The 24,277-nt window shown below is 43.8% G+C and overlaps 2 protein-coding genes across 6 annotated transcripts in view; one reads left to right on the forward strand and one right to left on the reverse strand.

Annotated features, from left to right (window-relative positions):
- Positions 1 to 12,163, forward strand: pianp (PILR alpha associated neural protein). Of its 3 annotated transcripts, XM_085918505.1 has the most exons (6): positions 1 to 50; positions 375 to 427; positions 494 to 870; positions 1,182 to 1,260; positions 9,052 to 9,213; positions 9,500 to 12,163. In XM_085918505.1, exons 2-5 carry the CDS (start codon positions 417 to 419, stop codon positions 9,194 to 9,196), a joined length of 612 nt encoding a protein of 203 aa, XP_085774631.1. In that variant the 5' UTR covers positions 1 to 50; positions 375 to 416; the 3' UTR covers positions 9,197 to 9,213; positions 9,500 to 12,163. The 3 variants fall into 3 exon arrangements, with proteins under 3 accessions (XP_085774631.1, XP_085774632.1, XP_085774633.1); XM_085918506.1 differs by lacking the exons at positions 9,052 to 9,213; positions 9,500 to 12,163 and adding an exon at positions 1,840 to 5,427; XM_085918507.1 differs by lacking the exons at positions 9,052 to 9,213; positions 9,500 to 12,163 and adding an exon at positions 2,633 to 5,427.
- cops7a (COP9 constitutive photomorphogenic homolog subunit 7A) overlaps positions 11,902 to 24,277 on the reverse strand; it is a 22,189-nt gene continuing 9,813 nt past the window's right edge. Inside the window, exons 1-8 of one of the 3 annotated variants that reach the window (XM_085918502.1) lie at positions 21,734 to 22,890; positions 19,212 to 19,334; positions 18,052 to 18,127; positions 16,765 to 16,853; positions 14,750 to 14,952; positions 14,561 to 14,666; positions 13,870 to 14,039; positions 11,902 to 12,818 (exon numbers count right to left, since the gene is read on the reverse strand). In XM_085918502.1, the coding sequence (XP_085774628.1) occupies positions 12,779 to 12,818; positions 13,870 to 14,039; positions 14,561 to 14,666; positions 14,750 to 14,952; positions 16,765 to 16,853; positions 18,052 to 18,127; positions 19,212 to 19,334 (807 nt within the window). In that variant the 5' untranslated portion in view covers positions 21,734 to 22,890 and the 3' untranslated portion in view covers positions 11,902 to 12,778. Of the gene's footprint in view, positions 12,819 to 13,869; positions 14,040 to 14,560; positions 14,667 to 14,749; positions 14,953 to 16,764; positions 16,854 to 18,051; positions 18,128 to 19,211; positions 19,335 to 21,522; positions 21,713 to 21,733; positions 22,891 to 24,277 lie in introns of those variants that run through there. The other 2 variants (XM_085918504.1, XM_085918503.1) reach the window with 2 other exon arrangements.

The raw sequence follows: 24,277 nt of genomic DNA on the forward strand, positions 1-24,277 counted from the left end.
CTCGTGTCTCCACTTTTCTCCGTCTCATTCCCTCTATCCACTCGCCAGAGGTAGGCGCCGCTTTGCGTCGCGGGTGACATTTGCTTGGAATTCGGATGGTCAAGAAGTAGTCGAGTTGGCCCAAATAGTCATCGGGGACTATTGGCCGCGCGCGCGCACGACGTGCATGCCGTCACCGACGATGATTGATTGGCTTGGCCGCAAACGCGTGATCGCCTGGGCGTGCGGTGCGTTAAAACTTTAAATGGCCCGCGAGAAGCGTGTATGTTTCCAATCGATTAGAGAGCCAATCCGATCACAGTGCAGATCCTGGCTAGAGAGAAAATTGGGACACTCCCCCTTTGTTTTCCTCTCTTTTGCTCGTTTTGTTTCAGAGATGATAGGCGCGCCACTGCGTGAATGAACACAGACAAGCGATGGAGAGATGGTAAGATGGCAAAGGGTAAAACCAGGCAACATGTGACCCATCATTAACCTTTGTCTTCTCCTCCAGCTCCATCGCTCCTGTCCCACGACTGAGCGCCCTCGTCTCACTCGTCCTAGTCGCCCTGGTGACGCAGCCCTCCACCTGTCACCGTGACGACGAGGAGCGGGTGGAGGCCCCGGGCATTCAGCTCTCCGTCACCACCCAGGTGACGCCCACCCCACTCTGGGCGGTGGTCTGGGGGCCCACGCAGCCGCTGGAGGATGAGACCTACCACCTCCTCTTCAGCCAGGAAACGCAGGAGGCCAACACCGCCGCCGCGTCTTCCAAGGACTGGCTGTACCCTGACATCAGCGCGCATCCCAAAGAGGAAGTGCCCCCAAAGTCTCGGAACCAAGAGGGGGTGGAGGACAGGGGGGCGGCGGAGGAGGCCGAGCTGGAGGAAGGTAGGTACAGCGGGAAATGACGTGACGCATTGCAAAGAATGCTCTTGGGAATTAATTGTCACGTTGGTGAAGGCTTATGCTCAGCCCCCATCCGCCTACTGCATCTGGAAAGTCTCATAAAGTTGACATCAAAGACGTCGAGTAATCGGCCTGCTCGCCATGGGCCTGCTCGCCATGGACCTGCTCGCCATGGGCCTGCTCGCCATAATCATAATCAGCTGCCCTCATTGATTTCTGCTTCTGTTCTTGCGCAATTATGCACGGTCATGCTTGGTGAATCGTAACAGCTTGCGCGTGCATGTGTGTTACAGTGGACCCTCAGTTCTACGTCACTGTGACCATCTCCACACTGCTCATCCTCACCGCAATCATCATTACGGCAAAGCTCTGGTAGGAACTTCCTCCTCTTATTTACGATCACGCAGCATTGGGCTAGATATTTGCTACCCGTGCCCCATCTTCTAGCGCCACCGGCATTACGCCACAGTCATAGAAAACATGATACAAAATCACAAGTGCGTCATGCGTATCATAACAAGCGCTTGAGAACGGGACAAAAATATGGATTGAAAATACTGTACTAGATGTCGATTAGTGAATGTATTGCTCTGATCAACCAGTCAGGGGACAGAAAAATGCTGACATCAGCGCTGTGGTTTTGTACGGACAAACTTGATATGGGATCGGTTCGAGAAGACAACCAGGATAAGTTTACTCGCAAGGAGAACGATAGAGAAGGGAAGCTCAGTTACAATATCCATCAATTCTTAGTCCCAACTCCGCGTACTCCTCTTTTTAATGTTTTGGTTGCCCTGGTTACAGAGGCGTTGCTACACTAAAGGGAGGGGAGATAGTGGCTGTAGCAACACTGATTAGCTAAGGAATGTAGTGTGGTGTGATTTAGCACTTAATTGTCGGCCCATGAACCCCACACTGGACTTGCAGAGTCTGTTCTCTTCCCTCAACCAGCTGTCTTCTCCATGGGTGGCCGACTCCTCCTCGACTGTGATCAGATAACTTGAAGCACGTTGAATGCCGCTTTCCTGTGGAGCAATGCAACTAAACCTTTGCTAAGTTTATCTTCTTAATAAACTAACGCAACACATAATAATAATGAGTAACTAGTCCTACTTAAACATTTCAACACATATTAAGTAAATGTGAGGTAACTAATATACAGTTCCTTAAACAAACTGAGGAAATATGGGATAACTTATGTGCGACTACTTCAAACTGTATATAACATTTAACAAAGAAAAACAGTTCCTATCAACAACAATCTATGAATCAAAGCTACAGTTAACTAAAAGGAATGAAGTCCCTTTGAACTAAACAAAGAACATCTCGCGTAGGCAAAGAAGCTCTGCTCATTGTTAGTGAAGACCTCTTACAGAAACAAAACACAAAGATAACATAAGGACAGGAAGGATACATAAGGCTGACGGAGATCAAAAGACATCCCTTAAACTGAATAGGAAGAACTTAGTTCAAAGGAGAGTTGTAAACTCGTAAAAGATGAGGCCTCCAGGTCTGGCAGGCCATGGCTTCCCCGAGATTATTCCAACAGCACAACAGATTCCTCGCAACTCAACTTGCATTATTTCAAATCCTTGGCGTTCTCCGTTTAGAATGTCGCTGGCATAGGTCATCAATATATCGTGTATGCTCTCAGTTGGCTTACCAAGCAAAAAGCAGGCACGCTGAATTTGAAGCCTTCCGCTGGTGCAGCTGAGCAAGCTCTTTCAAATGTCCACGTGTTTAGAAGCCCATGTCGCCGCAGCCAGGCCAGTGTCAGCGCGAGCCAGCATCAGCGTAGGGAGGAACCAAGCTGTCAAGGCCTTGGTGGCCCTCTAATGAACCCCGGAGCTCCTCTGTGGAGGAGGCTGAGGCATCACCATACCAGCGGGAGCTTGGATCCCAGCTGCCATCAGCCTGTCTGCGCGTTTTGACCTTGGTGGCCGACTGAGATGGCTGCCTCATTAGTGTGAAGGCGAATTTTATTGTGTGACCACGACACCATTCACTTTATTATTGTGTGAAGGCGATGGCCTTCACACATATGTTATTCTACACCATTCATTTTATTATTAGTGTGCTTCGCCTTCACACTTATGTTATTTTACACCATTCACTTTGTTGTGTGAAGGCGATGGCCTTCACACATATGTTATTCTACTCCCTTCACTTTATTGTGTGAAGGTGATGGCCTTCACACATATGTTATTCTACACCATTCACTTTATTATGTGAAGGCGATGGCCTTCACACGTTATTTACACCATTCACTTTATTATTGTGTGAAGACGATGGCCTTCACACGTTATTCTACACCATTCACTTTATTATTGTGTGAAGCCGAAGGCACCCATTCTGTCACGGGTGGAATGGAGCAGGGTGACCAAATACAGCTTGGACCAGGGTTTATTCAGAAAAAAAGGGAGTTGGAAGGAGAGATGAGGGGGAACAGACAAACAGGAAGCAAAAAGACATAAGACAACAATGTTCCGACAGGGGGTGAGGGGCAGACAGGATTTATATATACGACAGATAACAAGAGGCAGGTGAGAATAATCAAACTAATCATGGGCACACAGGAGGGGCAAACACACAGACAGAAACCATGACAACAGACACATAGTGGAACGGCTGGGGACGAGACGTGACACATTCACTATTATTATTATTGTGTGAAGGCGATGGCCTTCACACATATGATATTCTACACCATTCACTATTATTATTAGTGTGAAGGTGAAGACCTTCACACTATTGTTATTCCTTTCCTTTATTATTGTATGAAGGCGATGGCCTTCACACGTTATTCTACAGTGTAGAATCTACACCATCCACTTTATTGTTTGAAGGCGATGGCCTTCACATGTTATTCTACACCATTCACTTTATTATTGTGTGAAGGCAATGGCCTTCACACACATGTTATTCTACACCATTCACTTTATTGTGTGAAGGCGATGGCCTTCACACGTTATTCTACACCATTCACTTCATTGTGTGAAGGCGATGGCCTTCACACTATTGTTATTCCTGTCCATTATTATTATTATTAAATCCGTTCACTTTTTTTACGCTTGACTACTTCCACATACCGTAATTTTCGGACTATAAGTCACGTTTTTTGTCATAGTTTGGGTGGGGGAGGGGGCGACTTATACTCAGGAGCGACTTATATGTGATTTTTTTTCACAAATTCTCAAAATTCAAAAATCCGCGATGTAGTGAAACCGCGATAAACGAACCGCGATGTAGCAAGGAATTACTGTCATTTGAACTGCAAGTGACGTCACCCGTGCCGCCCGGCGGTTGTTTACATAAACGACAAAGGATTCGATCACGGGATTACGAAGATGACGAAGGGCCCCACGTTTGAAGGTTTTAATGATTTGGAGTGACACAAGGTTTGAAAAACTTATTTATGTTATAGTTATTTGATATATTTTATTTCATGTAGCAACTTGTATATGTTTTTATCATTACAGTTCAGTAGTTGTTGGCTTGTTGAACTCTTGTTCTTTTAAATAAAGAGCCGTTTACCATACCCACGTCTTTCCTGGTACTTTGTTAACGCTACAATATAGTTATATACTAGATCTCTGCAGCGCACGCGCGGCGTTGTTGACAAAAAGACAGGGGAATTTGATCGATGGATTTAATGATTTGGAGTGACACAGATGGTTTGATAATATTGTTTTAATATCATAGTTATTTGAAATATACTTTATATATCGTTATATGGGTCTGTGGAATAATTAGAAATGCAACTTACAACGGGTCCGACGTCAGCATAAGCGGCACATACGCGGTATTGTTTACATAAAGCACGATCGATCGATTTAATGAATTGGAGTGACACAGATGGTTTAATGAACGTGTTATTTATGTAATACTTACTTGAATAACTCTGAATGTTACGTCAGGCCCGTTCTCAGCTCCTCGTTTGTGTATATGTCACGTTAGCATACTGTATCGTTTAGCCTGTTGCTGGTTCATGTCTGTTTTTGGTGTTGGATTTTGACAAATAAATTTGCCCCAAAAGTGCGACTTATCCTCCTGTGCGACTTATATATGGGTTTTTTTCATTTTATTGTGCATTTTATGGCTAGTGCGACTTATACTCCGGAGCGACTTATAGTCCAAAAATTACAGGATCACCCCGTCGGAACATATGTGTGAAGGCCATCACCGATTCACTCCGTTCCACTTTTCACTTATTCCAAATATTCATGACATTGATCTGCTGCCCTCTGGGAAGAGGTACAGAAGCCTGCACTCCCGCACCACCAGACTCACCAACAGCTTTATACTCCAGGCTGTTAGGATCCTGAACTCTCTCCACCCTCGGCTGCGTAACGTCTTGGCCTTTTCGGCCACGTTGGTTGCTATATTCTGACTGTCTGCTGTATGCACGCTTGCTCCATTTTTGCTCCTCTTATTTATTTATTTATTTATTTTTTAATTTTTTTATTCATCGCTCTTATTCATTGTATGTGCCTTCTTGTTTCTACTTTTTGTGTTGGTACTTGAATGTTTTGTTTGTCCGTGGACCTATTTAATATATATATATATATATATATATATATATATATATATATATATATATATATATATATATATATATATATATATATATTTAATATGTAATATGTCTTGTCACCGTGGGACAGTTGGAAACGAAATTTTGATATCTTTGTGTGTCTTGGCATGTGAAGAAATTGACAATAAAGCAGACTTTGACTTTGACATTTTTTTCATTCAAAAAATCTTCAGTTTTCACAAAATTCACAAATTTCCGTCAAATTTTTCCCCATTCATTCTAAATGGCAGATTCAACATTTCACATTTACTTTGTTCCAGTTTGAAATTCACATAATTCAACACATTCAAATCACAGTGGGGACATTCCCAAACTTGCCTAATTAAAAAAATTCACATTTTCACTTTTACAATGTTGCACAAAATGTCACTAAATTTCGTTTTTCACTTCAAATTTCTACATACTTCAACCGATTTAACTCGTTCCAACTTTCAAGTGTTCATGTTTTGCCTACCTATTCCACACCTTCCCACTTACCAAAAATTCAAAAATTTCAAATTTGAACTTCAACCAAATTCTCCAAAATTTCATTTTTCTACTCTAAATTCTACATTTTTCAACCGATGCTTCAATGCTTACCATATTCACCCCCTTAACCCCCACTTCCACTATGCTTACTCAATTCAACCCTTGACCCCCACTTCCAGTGTGGCGCCCATCTTGGATTGACCCTGAAGTGCCCCCAATGAACCCTGAGTGAACTGGAAGTGCTCCAAATCAAATCGGAAGTGACCCCAAATAAACCAGAAGTGACCAAATAAACCGGAAGTGAACTCTTTAAACCGGAAGTGACCCCAAATAAACCGGAGGTGACCTCAGCTAAACCAGAAGTGCACTAAATTAAACCGGAAGTTACCCAAATAAACAGGAAGTGACCCAAATCAAACCGGACGTTACCCAAATTAGAGCGGAAGTGCCCAAAAACTGGAAATCCCCAAATTATACCAGAAGTACCCCAGATAAATTAGAAGTGACCATATTTCAACAAGAAGTGCCCTAAATAGCTACTTTTGCCAGTTCTTGTCCCATTCAACCTGTTTCAAAATTCTAACCCCAAAAATGAACCTCCTGAACACGTATATTTCGTCTGAACCTGTATATTTCGTTTCGTTCCAAATTAAAATAAAAATTGACACAGTTTTTGTTTTCTAAATTCCCATTCATTCTCTATGGGGATTCAACATTTGCTCTAACTTCTACAATTTTTGTCCGATTCAACCCGTTTCAACATTTTAACCTCAAAAGTGAACCTTCTGAACAAGTATATTTTGTCGGAACCCATAGATTTCGTTTCGTTCCAAATTTTAAACATTTTTGGCACAGTTTTTGTTTTCTAAATTCCCATTCATTCTCTATGGTGATTCAACATTTGCTCTAACTTCTACAATTTTTGTCCGATTCAACCCGTTTCAACATTTTAACCCCAAAAGTGAAACTTCTGAACATGTATGTTTTGTCGGAAAATTTTGTTACAGTTTTTGTTTTCCAAATTCCCATTCATTCTCTATGGGGATTCAACATTTGCTCTAACTTCTAAATTTTTTTACCAATTCAACCCGTTCCAACTTTCAACTGTTCATCTTTTGTCTACCTATTCCACAACTTTCAAGTTACCAAAAACTCCAAATTTTCCATTTTGAAATTTATGCCAAATTTTCCTAAATTTTGTTTTTCAACTCTAATTTCTACATTTTTCAATCGATTCAACCCGTTTCAACTTTCAACTGTTTATAATTTTCCTACCTATTCCACAACTTCCCACTTACTAAAACTTATAAATTTTCAATTTTGAAATTCACCACAAATTCTCCAAAATTTCATTTTACACTTCTATTGCCTACATTTCTTAAGTAATTCAACTCGTTTCAACATCATTCGGCAGCATTCCCCAAGAAGTTATTCAAAGTCTTCGCCTTCACACGCAATTTCTCCAGAAATTGCATTTTCTAGTTATTCTTTTTCTATTTTATTCTCCTCTCTTTTCTGTTTTTTTACTACTTCCACATAATTCACCCAATTCACTCCATTCCACTTTTGACGTATTCCACATATTCACGACATGAGCACTTGCATTCATCTCATTCCAAAATTTTCAGTTTTCGCAAAATTTGCAAATTTACGACAAATTTTCCCCGTTCATTCTTAATGGCACATTCAACATTTCACATTCATGTCGTTCCAGTTTGAAATTCACATCATTCAACACATTCAAATCAAATTCGGAAAGATTCTTGACATTCCCAAAATTGCCAAATTCTTAAATTATAATTTAATTAATTAAATGTTTAAAATATCCGCAAAATTTCACAAAATTTAGTTTTTCACCTTTAATTTCTACATCTTTCAACCGATTCAACCCATTCCAACTTTCAACTGTTCATCTTTTGGTTACCTCTTCCACAACTTCCCACTTCCAAAGAATTCAAAATTTTCAAATTTGAAATTCACCACAAATTCTCCAAAATTTCGTTTTACACTTCTATTTTCTACATTTCTCAAGTAATTAAACTCGTTTCAACACCATTCGGCAGCATTCCCCAAGAGGTTATTCAAAGTCTTCGCCTTCACATGCAATTTCTCCAGTAAACGCATTTTCTAGTTCACTTTATTCTTCCGCTTCTTCTATTTGATTCTCCTCACTTTTTGTCCAGCTACTTCTTCAGCATAATTCATCTGATTCACTCCATTCTTCCTTTGCAACAGCCACAAGTGGCCTTAAAACAGAGGATGCCTTCAAGAAAGGCACCAAAACCCTTACAAAATAATTCAGAGACTTTTACGAGTCGTCTATTTCGACACCCACTTTGACTCCACGCCTCCCACTTGCCTTCCCATGGCCATTGTTTTAATGACTCCAGTGAGGGCAACTAATCCTTCCTTGCATTTGCAGCGTTAATGCGTTTGCCGATGTGAAAACGTTCCCGACAAGCTTTCTCCTTTCTCGTGCTGGGCACTAAGCTGCATTTACATCCGTAATTCTCATGTTTGGTCCACCAAATTGTTCTCATTTCTTCCCAACAGTCTTATTCTCTTCCAGCATGCGCATGTTTGACAGATTTTAGCCTCTGCATTGCCACGTCAATCAAATCTGAAGAGGGCCTTCCCAATCGATCGTGTTAGCCAAACTTAAACTACGAGCAAGATGATTAACTTTTTTGAAAATGCTTTTTGGAATACAAAATTCTGGCTCTCCGCATGTTGGGTCTTTTGTCCAATCGCATTTATGCCTGTATCCATCCAGAATACGAGCAATGTTTCCGGCAGATTTCAAATTTGACGACATCAGCATTTTTCCATCATCCGATTGGTGGCTCAGAGCAACCCAATTTTGACGTAGCCAACACACATTGATACATTAAATGATCAGCATTGCTGCCGAGTGTGATGTGTATTTTTGTTCTGTTTTGATCACGTCAGTAGACATATAGATTATGTACTCCTCTCGCGACAGTAAGAGTTGTGTGCTGTTGTTTTTTTCTTTTTTGTGTATAATAATGATAGTTGAGGTATTAAGAGGTGGGTTGGGTCTACACTCAAGGCCACATTCTACTTTCTTCACCTCCCTCCAGTTTTGATCGCAGCTGTTCGTGGCATCCGCCCCCGCTGTCCCGCGGAGTGGCTCCGCCCCTCTCTCACGCACTCCCGTGCTCGTTGCCGTCTGAGGAGAGCCAGCAGACGCTGCACAGCACCTCCTTTTCAGACCGGGAGAGGTAACGACTCACTTAAGAAAAGTGAGCAGGGTTTGTGTTCTCCGAGGAGCTTGCAGGCTAGGAGCGTTGACAACTATTCTCTTTTTTCCACTGATGAGTCACTCTGGGGGTGGGGGGGGGGGGCATCATGAAGCAAAACGTTTGTGTTCAAGGGTATTTGGAGTTAATCTAAATAAGGATAATAATAGTGCTGCACTCCTCAGTCCCGCGGGATGCAGCTTGAGTGCTTTCAGCTGTGCTCACCCTGGCTTCAGACTACTGTTGTTTTGTTCAACACCTTTTCTTGTTTTGTCTCTTGCTGTGTCAGGATCCCAGTGGTGAACCTGTAAGGCTTCTCTTTTTCCACTTCTACGGAGCCTCCAGAATTTGGTTTTTCTTCCCGCCTACAGCAGGCTTTTTCATTTTCACCCAAAGTGTGAAATACGTGGAGGGACTACAGTTATTGCAGCCGCCGCACAAGCCCCTCCACTTCCCCGAGGTCTTAAACCTAAACTCATCACGCCTCCCTTCCTTCCATCTTTCCCCACACGTTCGCCGTAAATTTCCTGTGCATGGCTCCGAGCTGTGCCAAATGTGGAGCTGCCGTGACAAATTCACAAACAAACAATTTAATAGCTGTGTACCATCCCAATTTCCATCCCTGCGCTTCCAGTCACACAGCTACACCCCCCCCCCCCAAATAAAATCATGTTTTTGTGCTTGTAAATAGTGTGTGTCAGGCATTTTGGTCAGGTGCCACATCCTGGTTGGGGCTGTTATGACGGTGGGAACATGCAAGTTTCAGACAGGCGCACAAACCCCTGCGCTTTGATACAACAGCCATGGTTTTGTGGAGGGGACACCCTCATGGTTATGTTGCTTTCAATTCATTCCAATGGAGATAGATGATTTGACGTGAATGAAGTTAAGCGCGTGCGCGGTTGCAGAACCAATAAAAAAATTTATCACGGCACCACTGTGCGATATTTACATTCTATTCCTGTGCAATGAGCCGACACACTAATTGATGAATTAATTTTCAATAGATTCTGCACAATAGATGCAAAGGACTCATTGCAAAATAGGGCCGCAACTGACGATTATGATGAAGAATCATTTTTGGGATGAATTAATTAATTTCAATTCCCACCCCTTTATTCAAAAACAGGATAAGTGTCGATAAAGTTGACACATAGTTGATGAGGGGAATAGACCTTACCAGGGAGGCTGAGGAGTGTGATTCCCCTTCTTTAAGAGGGGAACCACCACCCCAGTCTGCCAATCCAGAGGCACCGTCCCCGATGTCCAAGCAATGCTGTAGAGGCGTGTCAGCCATGACAGCCCCACAACATCCAGAGCGTTTAAGAACTCCGGGCGGATCTCATCCACCCACGGGGCCCTGCCACCGAGGAGTCTTTTAACTACCTCAGTGACTTCGACCCCAAAGATTGGAGAGCCCACCTCAGAGTCTCCAGGCCCTGCTTCCACAATGGAAGGCGTGTCAGTGAAATTGAGGTGATCTTCGAAGTATTCTCCCCACCGACTCACGACGTCCCGAGTCGAGGTCAGCAGCACACCATCTCCACTGTAAACAGTGTTGACCGTGCACTGCTTCCCCTTCCTGAGACGCCGGATGGTGGACCAGAATTTTCTCGAAGCCGTCCGGAAGTCATTCTCCATTCTCAGGAACCGTCAAAGCCGTGTTTCACTTGGCCATCCGGTACCTGTCAGCTGCCTCCGGAGTCCCGCAGGCGAAAACGACCCGATAGGACTCTTTCTTAAGCTTGACGGCCTCCCTTACTCCCGGTGTCCACCAGTGAGTTCGGGGATTGCCGCCATGACAGGCCCCAACAACCTTACGGCCATAGCTCTGGTCGGCTGCCTCAACAATGGAGGCGCGGAACATGGTCCACTTGGACTCAATGTCCCCCGCCTCCCCCGGGACATGGGAAAAGCTCTGCCGGAGGTGGGAGCTGAAGCTCTTCCTGACAGGGGATTCTGCCAGACGTTCCCAGCAGACCCTAACAGAGCATTTGGGTCTGCCAGGTCGGACCGGCATCTTCCCCCACCATCGGAGCCAACCCACCACCAGGTGGTGATCAGTTGACAGCTCCGCCCCTCTCTTCACCCGAGTGTCCAAAAGATGCGGCTGCAAATCCGATGACACGACTACAAAGTTGATCGAACCGCGGCCTAGGGTGTCCTGGTGCCAAGTGCACACATGGACACCCTTATGCTTGAACATGGTGTTCATTATAGAAAATCCGTGTCGAGCACAGAAGTCCAACAATCTGGTTCAGATCGGGGGGGGGTTAGGGTACGTATTGCCCACGTGAGCATTGAAGTCACCCAGTAGAACAATGGCGCCCCCAGAAGGAGCGCTCTCCAGCACCTCCTCCTGGGACTCCAAGAAGGGTGGGTACTCTGAGCTGCCATTTGGTGCATAGACACAAACAACAGTCAGGCCCGTCCCCCCACCCGAAGGCAGAGGGAGGCTACCCTCTCATTCACCGGGGTGAACCCCAATGTACAGGCACCCAGCCCAAACTATGTGTGGAGGCAAGTCCGACTATGTCTAGTCGGAACCTTTCTGCCTCACACACCAGCTCGGGCTCCTTGAAAGAAAATGCATGTAAAGTCGCCGCATGATCGCGAAAGCTTTTTAATGTTTAATTTTAATGTTCATTTGTAAGAGAATATACACAAAGATGATTGTCAGGAAAGAGATGATTATTTAGAGACGCATAACTTTTATTAACATAACAGCACAACAGCAGTCCACAGCCTTTTTATGAGTGTATATGTGTATTAGTCATGAGAAAAATCACGGGAAAAAACCTATGTAAGACGCACCGGACTATAAGCCTCAGGGTTCAAAATTTGAGAAAAAAGTAGCGGCTTATAGTCCGAAATTTACGGTATTTTAAGAAATGAAGTATTTGACTGTATGTAGTGTCACAATCTAAATTGAAATAAATGACATTGCCTGTGATATGTACCCGTATCATCTTTTGTCGGTGTAAATGCATTTTTTCCTCAATTTCTTGTTGCGCGATGAAATGGGCACGATGCCTTGGCACTTGTGATGCCCGGGCATCTCCGGAGACGTGCCCTAATTAATGGCTTGACCTGTTGAAGGCGGCCCCCCTTCGGTGAGCTAACATTGAGCGCCGGTCCCCTTTGGAGATGCGCACGTATTAAAAGAGGTGACGGTGACATGAATGCGATCTAGTCTTTTATCTTTTTATTTCCCAACAATTTATTCTCAACTGGGCGGGGAGGGGAAATGGGAAAAAGGAGCCCAAGTCAAAGGGAGCGTGTTGAAAGCATTAAAATGACAAAAATGCATGAGAGAAGCTGAGAAGCTCCCGCTGTTGGACCGAGGCGACTGACTATCCACTCTTGTTCATGCCTCAAAAAAAAAATAGTCAGGAAAGAGGACGCCGTCGTTGGCACGATCCCGTCAGGATGATATGAGGTGACTAAACAAAAAACTAAACGTTCCCCGTGGGAGGGGCGGTGGCGAAGGCCCCGCCCATCACTGTGTTTGAATGCTTCTGTTTTTGTCCCATGAGCGTGCTGATGGGTGGTGCCGTCTGTCACATCTTCAGTTGGACTTGGACCAGATCTTGCCGCTGCCTCGGAGCCTGGCGAGTAGAGAATGAGGCCAAAGGTTATTTGGGTGATTTTGTTTTTTTTGTTTGAACAAATATGATGGAGGGTAGAAGCACTGATATTCATTGGTCACTTGCTCTGCTTATTTTGGTTGGCTGTCATGCAGCATTCTTAAGCGGACCGTCGCAAGGATTACAAGGAGACATTCCAAATTGCTGTCAGAATGTCGGCAAAATCATAGTCTCCCGACGGCAAAAACGAGCACAATGTTGAGCAAGCGAGCTACAATGAGCGACACCCCTTGGTGACCTGTTTCAAGGGTAAGGGTCCTCTCTCCTGAACACCCGAAGGTGTCAGTACTTTGATATCAAAGGTGAAATTATCAACTTATTCTCAAATCAGCTTTTGGTCTGAATGCCAAATGTCTTCAAGAAAAACAAAGAAATACACCTTGCCATTGCGCTACGTCGGCTTCATGGAGAACCGACTTTGTCATTGATTGTCTACAACTTTGCTACTACTTTGATTAAGACACCTGGCAACTGCTTTAAATGGTGGAAAAAAAGTCCTTCCAGCGGGTGTCTTCACTTGGTTTAATTACGGGATTGAGGTTAAGCTATCATGAACGAGGATTTCAAAACATGGAGTGGAACTTGGGGGCCTCAGCCAAAGTTGGGCGAGCCACCACCACCACATTGAAACAAACAAATGAATAAAGAAATCAATACATAAAAGGCGACGTGAAAAGGTGTGGACTGTGTGGTGACATTTTACAATACGGGACAGATGAGTGGTCGGAAGCTGGCGGCAGAGGCGAATGAGCCCAACAGCTATCTTTTGAGTGTTTCTTGAAAAAAAACTTGCCACTATATTAACATCGCTCTCATGGTGTTCATTTCATGTTGGAGATGCTTAGCCAATGCATATTTGGAAAGCACATGTTCTTAAGGCCAAAGCATTTCACCACAAACAATAAAATGTAATAAAAATGACACGTTGGCCTTTTAAAGTTTTAGGAGGGAAATGAAGGAAGGACACTCAATTGGGTCAACAGCCAAATGGAAATGTTTTGATGGTACTCACCCTTTCACCTTGGAACTTTTTTTTCCCGGTTGTCGCGGTTCCTGAGAGGAGGCAGGGTCCCGCGGTTCGGCTGGCTGGTCGGCATCCTGATTGGACGCCGCGCCGGCGGGGGCGGGACCCGACGAAGGTGAGGCCGCGCTGGCCTTCAGGGTTTTCTGCAGGTTTGACACCTGAGAAAGAGTCACCAGCGGATCACCCCAAACGTTTGGGCCACAAGTAGAGGACGGTAAAAAAAAAACTCGAGCCAAAATAGCCCGCGGCCTCAACCGTTTATTGACAATCGTTGCGTGGCCAACAATTTGAAATGGACATTCTTTGCATATTTTTACCCAGGACATAAAATGTCCAAATATGTGCAGCCTAAAACAAGAAAAGTAGCTCAAATTTGAAAGTTCACTCGTTAGTGGTTGAAAATACAAAACGTGCCGTCGTTTTCTCAAGTCATGTCGTTTGCGGTCACAGTGACATTTCATCACGTCGCTTTATCGCACAGAAGACGCTCAAGTCATTTCACGGAGAAATTACTTTGGTAAGAGAGGGATGGGGGATCCGCCCAACGTCACCTGAAGCACATGAGCCAGAGGCCGTGATGAATAGGGGAAAAAAAAAAAAGTCTACTTGGGGATTTCTTCTGAAATATCACGGGTCGCCTGGAGAGGAAAGGGCTGACAGCGGCGGAGACACCACTGACCTCCGTTTCCACTTGAACTTTGACTTTCAGCTGGCTCTCGCGGTATTGATTGGCCCGGGAGACTTGCTCTTCAATGCCGCACAGCACCGCCTCGCAGCCTGCGCACCTGCGATGAGAGCATAAGTGCGGCCATGGAGGAGGGGGGCCAGGAGGGATCGAGCCAGGCGACGAGACAGTCACATCACTGACCACTCCTGCAGAGTGTTGACGATGTTGGGCAGCTCGTCGGGGCCCAGGTCGCGGCCCACGCTGCAGTCCACCTCCACCTGCTGGTTGCGCTGGTCCAGTTTGCCCCGGATGATGTCGCAGTACACTGCCTCGATCAGCAGGTCCTCCAGCTCGCGCACGTTCTTCAGCTCCAGCTGCTGCAGGAGCAGCGAGTATGGCAGGCACTGAGGGGGACAAAGCAACGCGCAGCGCGTCACGTGGCTTCCTCTCGAGGAAATGGTGCATTTGCTGAAATGGCTAAGGAGGAAGCTGGGAACGGTCTGCCAGGCTAGTTGGGAGTTGTGACATTAAATGTGGCAGAACACAGCAAGGAAAGAACCGTGGCGGGACATCAGATTGGATTAAATAAGGCAATAATGATGCAAAAATCACACTCGAGCTGGTCAAGTACATCATCATGGCTGCAATTTTAATCTTAAAACCTATTCGGATGGGATTAGTTTCATGTGGTATTCTAAGTGGAAATTTCATCCCATCCGAATGTGACATGTCAGTGAACATTACAGTGACTTTTACCTTCTGTAAAACGGTCTGGTGAAACTACCGTAAAAAGACTCATGTATTTCACGTTTCCGGTCTGTTTTGGCTTTCGCAGCGCATACGGCAAGCGCGAGACAAAACGCTAGTTGCCAGTGAGTTGAGCAGTCTGTCGGGCAGTTACAGCGAGTGAGATTTGAGAGTTTGTCTTTGAAGTTGTGTTTGTCCCTTCCTCCTTGCGTCCATCGAGTGTGCGTCCGTGTGACATGTCACCATTGATGTGTTTATTAACTTTCTCTCAGTGCCTGTTGAGTTTCCTACTGGCATCTGTGTGTACTAACGCTAAGGCTAGCTAGGGCCGTATTATACAACTGTATGTTATTTAGCTCAATTTTACCCGTAGCCTCCCTTGCCTCCTCTGACCACACGTCCCTGCCAATGAAAAGGCTTCAAAGGTCCACAACACTTATCAGAAGCACATTTCTTATTGCTTTAGGAAATGTAAATCCCTCCAATAACCTATTATACTAGATTCCAATAACCTAGACAAGGCAGTATTTCACATCCTAATTATTATAAATAAATATCCATTCATCCATCCATTTTCTGTACCGCTTTGTCCCCACGGGGGTTGAAGGCATGCTGGAGCCTATCCCAGCAGTCATCGGGCAGTAGGCACACACCGTAATTTTCGGACTATAAATCGCTCCAGAGTACAAGTCGCACCAGCCATAAAATGCACAATAAAGTGAAAAAAAACATATATAAGTCGCACCGGAGTATAAGTCGCACTTTTGGGGCAAATTTATTTGTCAAAATCCAACACCAAAAACAGACATGAACCAGCAACAACAGGCTAAACGATATGGCATGCTTACGTGACATATACACAAACGAGGAGCTGAGAACGGGCCTGATGTAACATTCAGAGTTATTCAAGTAAGTATTACATAAATAACACGTTTATCAAACCATTGGTGTCACTCCAATTAATTCAATCCATCGATCGTGCTTTATGTAAACAATGCCGCGTATGCGCCGCATATATATATATATATATATATATATATATATATATATATATATATATATATATATATATATATATATGTGTGTGTGTGTGTGTGTGTGTGTCTGTCTGTCTGTGTGTGTGTGTGTGTGTCTGTGTGTGTGTGCGCGCGTGTGTATGTGTGTGTGTGCGTGTGTGTTAAAATTTAATTATTATTATTTAATGATTAAAACAAGAGCACGCACATGCTGATGAGAGGTAATGGCAGGACGTAAACAAATTTATTCCACCCATGTTTAGTAACATTACAGAGATTTCTAGTCCCGTCCGAATTGAACATTTCTGGTAAACGGTGATTACTCTGCACACCCCTGTAAAACTAATCCCGTCCGAATAGGGCTTTAGGCACAAACTGATGTAAAAGCACCGATGATTTCTTCAAATTAACACAGATGTAATTTTTTAGCTGATGGGTCATTGGTGTGCGTACCTTGAGGTTGGAGGCCAGGCTGATGATGGACAGATGGCGAAGTTTGTTCCGCTGAGCGGGCGTCAGCTCCGGGAGGGACGCCGCTCGCTCTGGGAAAGAATGACGATTGCTCAGCGATGCATTGGACCCTAAGACTTGAAAAAGTGGGCTTCTCAAACGTGCGCCTCTTTGGCATAGTCCTCTCGCGATATTAACAAAACAAGTGGTGCTGCTAAGATGCTGTCAATAAAAAAGATTTAAGTGGCCATAAACTCTCTGAGCAGACAAGGCTGATGTTAATCAATAGTCTGTAAGGCTTCGCAAATAAGGCTCGGCGGGAAAAAAGAAAATACAATGCCACATATCATCTGCAGTTCAGGAATTAGACAAACAAGCTTCATGGAAGAAATGCCCAATGTGGCCACGACGATTGAGGAGGGAAATGAATGTTACTGTTGTGTTTTAGTGTGTGTCTTGTTTTGACACCGACAGCAACTAGTCCGTCTGAAAGGAGTACAGTACAGTGGAGCCTCGGTTTTCGAACGTCCCGGTTCTCGAACAATTCGGTATTCGAACAAAAAATTCGAGATTTTTTTGCTTTGGATGTCGGACGAAATTCGGTTGTCGGACCTTGCGAGATGAGCCGAGAGGACCCGCATGCCAACTGACTCCGTTCGTTATTACATTCTCGCTACTCTGAGGATTGCATCAACTTTAAATCATGCCTCCAAATAAAGCAAGTGGGAGCAGTAAAGCCATCCTAGAACACAAAGACGCTCCTAAAGCAATGCAACAGTGAGCGTCCGGCGCACTGCGGTTGCGCGATCGGATCAAATTAAGCTGCCTGGTCCACTTAAATTTTGGAAAGTACATCAGGACTTTAAAAATATTTTCTAAATTCCAGCGACGGCTCTGTCACAATAATGCACTAGCGCGGTGCAGTTGCGTAGTCGGTGACGCGCTATGGTTGTGCGTTCGGCGGTGTGCTGCAGTTGCGCGATCGGACAAATATCCACAAATGAAAAAATTACTTTTTTTTTTTGCTTGGAACGGATTAAATTTTTTTCTATTATTTGTAATGGGAAAACATGATTCGGAATTGGAATGATTCACTTCTCGAACAGCCTTCTGGAACGGATTGTGTTCGAAAACCGAGGCTCCACTGTAATTTGCTTGTGAGAAGTTGCCCGCGGCCCCTCCCGAGACAATGTTTATTTCATACCTGTGAGTCCGGGCACAGCCACAAAACACACTCTGTGATAAACTGTAAGGGAGACACGTGCTCATCATTTGTGTGCGGCATCGTACCTTTGTAGTCGCAGTAGGTTCCGTAGGCAAAGAGATTGAGGAGCTGGTACATTGGGGCATGAGGGCCGTTCTCCAGCTAGCCAAAGATAAAACCAAGACCAGATTACCGGAAATAAGGAACAAGAGCTGCTGAGTAGAGGAATATTTGCCCATCTGGCACGACGATAAAAAAATTCTGGGGTGCTTTCTGAAATTGCTTTAAAATGCCACAGGTTGGCGCCAAAGCCCCGTCAAATAGAAACGTGCTTCAATGCCAACGAGTGACGAGTTTCAATCCAAAGCCCTGTCGTATAAAAAAGTAGCACTTTGGCTAAGGATGCTTGGTCTCCATGTGCCGAAGCAGTTTTGAAGGCTTCATTGCCTTGTTAGCTAGCCTGTCGCCACATTAGAGTGGGTTTGGCACGTCAGAGTCACCTGTGGCGATAAATCCATATTTTAAGTAGGACTCCAGAAATGTTCTTTTAAATGCAGCTTTCCTTTTCTTAAATGTCGTAGCCTCTTCTTCTTCCGTCTCCTCATTGGGCTTTTTTCCCTTTCCAAACATCTGTTTCTTGCTAATTTTTGCTTGCTTCGCGGGCTTGACTGTCACTTGACCAAGACGAGTGTCTTGACCTGAACCGACGGGTGTAATTGGGAGAGAATCGAAATTTTTTTCATATTTTTAAAAATAAATTCTTACTCATTTTTGCTAGCTTTGCGGGCTCGACTGGGGAAACATGTCACGTGACCGGGACGAGTGTCTTGACCTGAATTAATTGATCGTCTATAAAAAAAAAAAAAAAAAGGCTTTTTTTTTTCTGTGCGGCTTGGCGGCTCGGTACAAAGTGACCCACGGCCCCGGTCCGGTGGTTGGGGAAGACAGATCTACACCATCTAATGAGTGCTGGATTGGTAATTGCCTAAAAAATAGATCATTTTAATTGGGCACCATGTGGGTCATTATTAGTGCTCGGAAAAACGCTCAGCATTAACTGACACTATTGCCAATTTAACAACGGACCCGAGTTGGCCAGTGGATCCACGTGGCCTACAGCTGATCCTCGCGTTTTGTCTTTGGTTAGCGGACCGATAGGCCGCCCATGCGCCGAGGACACGGCAGCGCCTCGAATGATCCAAAGCCCATTTTGTTCAGGCGGCACCGCTGCGGGCGGGACGCTTACCTCCTGGACGTTAGGCAGCTCCAGGATGTCAGAGAAGACGTAGAGTCCGGGGGTCTCCAGCAGAGAGCTGAGGGCCTGGGCCAGCGCTGAGCCGGACAGAGACAGGAGCTGCTCCGCCTCCATCTACAAGAAAAGAAAGACGCCGACGGCCACTTAAGGTGCCGGCTGCGCATTCAAGGAATAGCATTCTAATCGCCGGCGCTCAATGCCACAGAACAGACTTTTGGTGACTCCCTCTGCTTGAGCTGTAGGCATTTTAAAAACCAGCCATGTCATGAACACAGCCCTCCCCCTTCTCATTTCATGAGGAATGGGCAAGTACCGATACCAGCCTTATTTCAAGGTATCGGTACTAGGGTTGTCACAAGAACCAATACTTTCGGTACCAATTTGGTACCAATAAGCAAAAAAATAAATAAAATAAAAATAAAAAAACATCAAGACCTGCTTTTTTGTGGTACTGTCTGAACTGAATATTTAACTTTTCACTCGGCAAGCTGTGTCGATTTTTGCCGGAAGTGAAGGAGGCAGTATATGCATGCTAGCAGCACGGAGCAGCTGTCAGCGGCGCTGAAGAAGAAGAGAACTTTCGGTCTTTCATAACAATTGCTTCAGCAAGTGGGAGTAGAAAGTCCAACACGCTGGCTCGTTGAGAAGCCAGGTCGTTCAAAGAGTCATATGTGGAAATATTTTGCATTCAAGGTGGATGCAACCGGAGCAATTATAGATTCGAACAAGCCAATGTGCAAAAAATGCTTGGGAGGTTTCCACACCAAAGGTGGAAACACATCCAACATGGCCAAACACCTTAAAGGCTTGTTCAGGGAATTCAAGGCGAGTGATTTTCAGTTTACTGTCACTTTTGTGCCACCTTACGTTATAAATACGTTAGCCCGAATATGCTTACGTGCCGTCATTCCGGCATGAGTCAGCTGGGGCGAGACGGTTACCGAATGTATTTAATGTCAAACACATAGATAAAGTGCGCAGACAAAGGCTCAAATGCGTAAAATTACGTTTGGGCACATGTTGAGGGTGTGTGCGCAAGCCTTCTTGGCTATAGCAGATGGATTAATGATTTTAAAAGTAAGTGGATTCTGTTTTTTACTGTGGTACCGAATTTGTATCGAGAATCGTGGAAAATCACAGGTATTGGAACCAACTACTGAAATTTTGGTATCGTGGCAACCCTAATCGGTACTCGCAACGGCGGCCGATAACGGTATCCACGAGTACCAGTATGGGTGTACTCGAGGGCATTTTGGCCACAAGCATACCATTATGGATAACTTGGGAACAGCAAAAAAAAATTAAATAAATAAATAAATAAATAAATAAACAGGATGATAGAACTCTTCCAATTAAAAGTGGGAAAACAAAGCAGCTTCATGTGCATTGGACTCGGATCAGTTATTTTAAGAGCTTTCTCCCAGAGAGCACAATAAAAGGTCCAGTCGGTTTGAACTGGAGTTCTGCAACTTACAGAACTTACTTAAAAAAGTTATACAGCCAATAAGAAGTGATGACTGACGATCACCACCTGTCATTATTACTTGAGTTGTGCGGAAATTAAAGGCTGCCGCTGAAGCGCTTATAATGCACTGACTCTTGTAGCGTTTTTTGCAATTGTAAACAAGAACTAGCCATTTTCCTGATGTGCTGGAGTTTAAATAAGATGCTTTGATGCTGTTAGGAGGAAGAAAAACGAGCAAATAGCTTCCTCAATGCGGCGAACTCCGGCCAAGTCACGCCTTGTCATTCGAAAACTTACAGACTAAAGACGAGGCAGATGACTAGTGGCTGATTGTCGTTTTGTGTGCAGAAAACAACTTGACGGCTATTGGCCCATTCCTGCCTGCTTTGTTTTAAAAGAACTAAGTTTAGCAAATCTACATCATAATTTCACAGACATGCACAAAAGCTATATAGACATTGGTGAATTAATGCATTTGAATTCTTCTTCCATGAGCACAGTATTAATCGAAGCAGCATATTTTGTTTCGAGTTGCCATATACGACGTATGGTTCCTTTAAAAAAATGGGTTTTAGTTCTTCATTCAGGTTCAAATTGTGCATAACGTCACAGTGGCTTACATTATTGTTTTTTTTATAGACACCTTTTAGGAGTAAACCCTTTGTGTAGTTTTTGGCATTAGGGTAATTTCAATGTTGATAATTAAGGTGGTTGACAAGCAAGTTTGAGACGCATTGAAACAGTGTATAGCTTAAGAGAAGTGTTACTCAATTTGGGAATGATAAATGTTTCACCTTGATTTCAATCCAAGCCAACCCATAATTTTTATTTACTCACCTCAACTAAGTGTGTTATTATTTCTGCGACTAAAGCTCGGCATGTCAGGCTAGTACATTAGCGTGCACAACGCCCACGAAACGCTAGGCCATGGTTTATTCTAAGCCTCTCCGCAGTGCAGAAATAATGTAAACAACTTTGCATGTGAATTAACAAAGGTGCGAAAGCATAAAAGTCATCATAAAATTCTTAAAATTAACACAAGTGCTACCTTGTCGTGTTGATAACAAGCCTCTAGCGTCGCCTTCCGCGTTCACTTCCGCTCAGCTTACGTCCAACAAGACAACGTGCTCTCTGATTGGATACTATGTGGGGGCAAAGTTACGCAGTTTGTAGCTGTATGCGTCACCAGAACGGCGCATCAAGAACAGCGACATTCAGTGGCCATACAATGTCACACCCACAGTCTTCGAGTGGAGCTAGTGTCCCAAACACGTTCAAGAGCCTTCTTTGTCACCTGCAATATGTTTTGTGGTTGAGGAAGAAAATAACAAAATAACATGTACCAGTTTCACTCTAAATTCTTAGGCCAAATAAATACAATGAAATACTGGTTTCAGTTCTCGAGTTGCTAGTTCGTATACAAACTATAGACAGCGTGAAGTTGAAGTCTCTGAAGGTCACACACACACAAAAGATTCTGTGTCTGTATGTGTGTGTGTGTTAATCGGGCAGCTGTACCTTCTCCCACAAGCACAGGACAAACTTGTTACCATAGGTGACTCTACTGGACTAGGGAGTGCGAGTCAGAAACCCTTTCGATGTGACGTCACTTACGTTAGGAACATTCACAGTGTAATCTGCGGGTCAACTATTGGTGTATTCTAGGGTTGGGAAGATTCACCGATATGCATCAGAAAATTGATACGACCTGTAAGATGCAATCGCATCATATCGTATCGCACTGGATCGCATTGTTTTAAAATTAAATCGTACTGTATCGCACCGTATCGCAGGAGATGGAAGAATCGTATCGCATCTTATCATTGGCAAGTCCATGAATCGTGAATGCATCGAATCATTGGTAGTGCATCAAGATGTGTATCGTATCGCTTTGATGGTGAAGATTCCCATCCCTAGTGTATTCAGACCAGAAAAGTCCTTTAGTTAGTTAGTTAGTTAGTTAGTTAGTTAGTTAGTTAGTTAGTTAGTTAGTTAGTTAGTTAGTTAGTTAGTTAGTTAGTTAGTTAGTTAGTGAAGGAATGGGGTCGAAATACAAAAAGTCCTGCCTAGCTACAAAAACAGATATGCTCAAAGCTCATTGAATAAAGTACATAAGCAGACAAGCATATTCACATATTAAATCAATAAAAGAAACATTTTAAGCATATCATTATTCCTACACACCAAATCAATAAAGATGACATAACTAGACACTTTTGATAGGTGGTAATGACAAAGGTTTTTAAAACCTTATGATCTGATATGTATTTCTAAGCACTTTGAAATAACAAATGTTTTTTTTATATATTGCCTGAATAGCTTAATGACTCTTAAGGAACTGTTTAATGCATGCCTGATGATTTTCTAAATCACGGACACTTCCAAAGTTGTCTAAAAATGTTCAGTACTTGATTATATCTTATGTTTTGACTAATGCTAGACGGCAGTTTTTCGATTACTACTGAACGTTCTAGACAGAGAGAAATATTTTGCCTGACAAAGAAAAGATATGGTTGGAAATATGATTAAACTAAGAATATGATGACGTAAGCAAGTACATGGAGTATCAAAAGAACAAACAAACAAAAACATGGTAAGTGGTGACTACAAACTTTGCATAGTCAGGGAACATTAATAAATTCATGATGTCACAGCCAAAAACTCACATAATCCCGTACAAAATGACACAATTGAAAGAATGATGAATGGGGGGGGTGACAGTAGGCGAAGTGGATGTATGTGCAAGAATGGTTCACAGGAAGGACACTTGGAGATAAAACCGGTAGAGGTGCCAGAGGAAGAGCGGCAGGAGGAAAACAACCAAGAACCCGGCCAAAGGTGATCGCCAAGGCCGAAAGATGGGATGGAAAACAACAGCCTCCACACACACCGAATCACCCATAATTAGCACCCAACCCCACGGAACCAGCTCTCCTGCAAACTTGCCACACCCCCTGACTCATCACCCATCAAACTTGGCCCACACTGGCATGTGCAACTGAATATAAGATGACCAAAGAACCTTGAACGTTGCCTTTTCTGACTGGAGACTTTCTGCTCGAGGATGGTCGCACGAAAGGTCCATCGCTGTATTGTACTTTCTTGAAAACAGAGCTTTCTTAACAAGAATTGTGATTGAACTCAACCAACCTGTGTAAGTCTAAATTTTGTTTCGGTGTCTTAGCCTTTTCCTAAAAGTGAAGAAATAAAACGACCATGCGGTGAGTAAATTGGATAACAGGTGATTAGATAACAGGCTATGGCTTTTGCCATGAGGCGCGGATAGCACGCTTCCCAAATTGTGGACCAAATCCAACATTAGTTAGTTAGTTAGTTAGTTAGTTAGTTAGTTAGTTAGTTAGTTAGTTAGTTAGTTAGTTAGTTAGTTAGTTAGTTAGTTAGTTAGTTAGGTCCGTGTTAAGGTTGGGAGATTAGGTTGATCATATTATTATGTTGGAATGTAACCTGTAATAATTAACCTAGCTTGTCCTGTCTTAACATAGTAGAACAAAGTGCTAAGATCCTTTGAACTGATTGACCAGCTGCAGAGGACACAATGAAAGTTGTTCTGTCTACTCAACATCGTAAAACA

The sequence above is a fragment of the Syngnathus leptorhynchus genome, chromosome 8 (genome assembly GCF_054491065.1).
Source record: "Syngnathus leptorhynchus isolate UIUO chromosome 8, UIUO_Slep, whole genome shotgun sequence".
Classification (NCBI taxonomy): domain Eukaryota; kingdom Metazoa; phylum Chordata; class Actinopteri; order Syngnathiformes; family Syngnathidae; genus Syngnathus; species Syngnathus leptorhynchus.

Excerpts from the sequence above, each read along its gene's own strand:
- pianp (XM_085918505.1), top strand. Across the intron at positions 871-1,181 it reads GGAGGCCGAGCTGGAGGAAG|TGGACCCTCAGTTCTACGTC; the intron begins GTAGGTACAGCG and ends TGTGTGTTACAG. Across the intron at positions 1,261-9,051 it reads ATCATTACGGCAAAGCTCTG|TTTTGATCGCAGCTGTTCGT; the intron begins GTAGGAACTTCC and ends ACCTCCCTCCAG.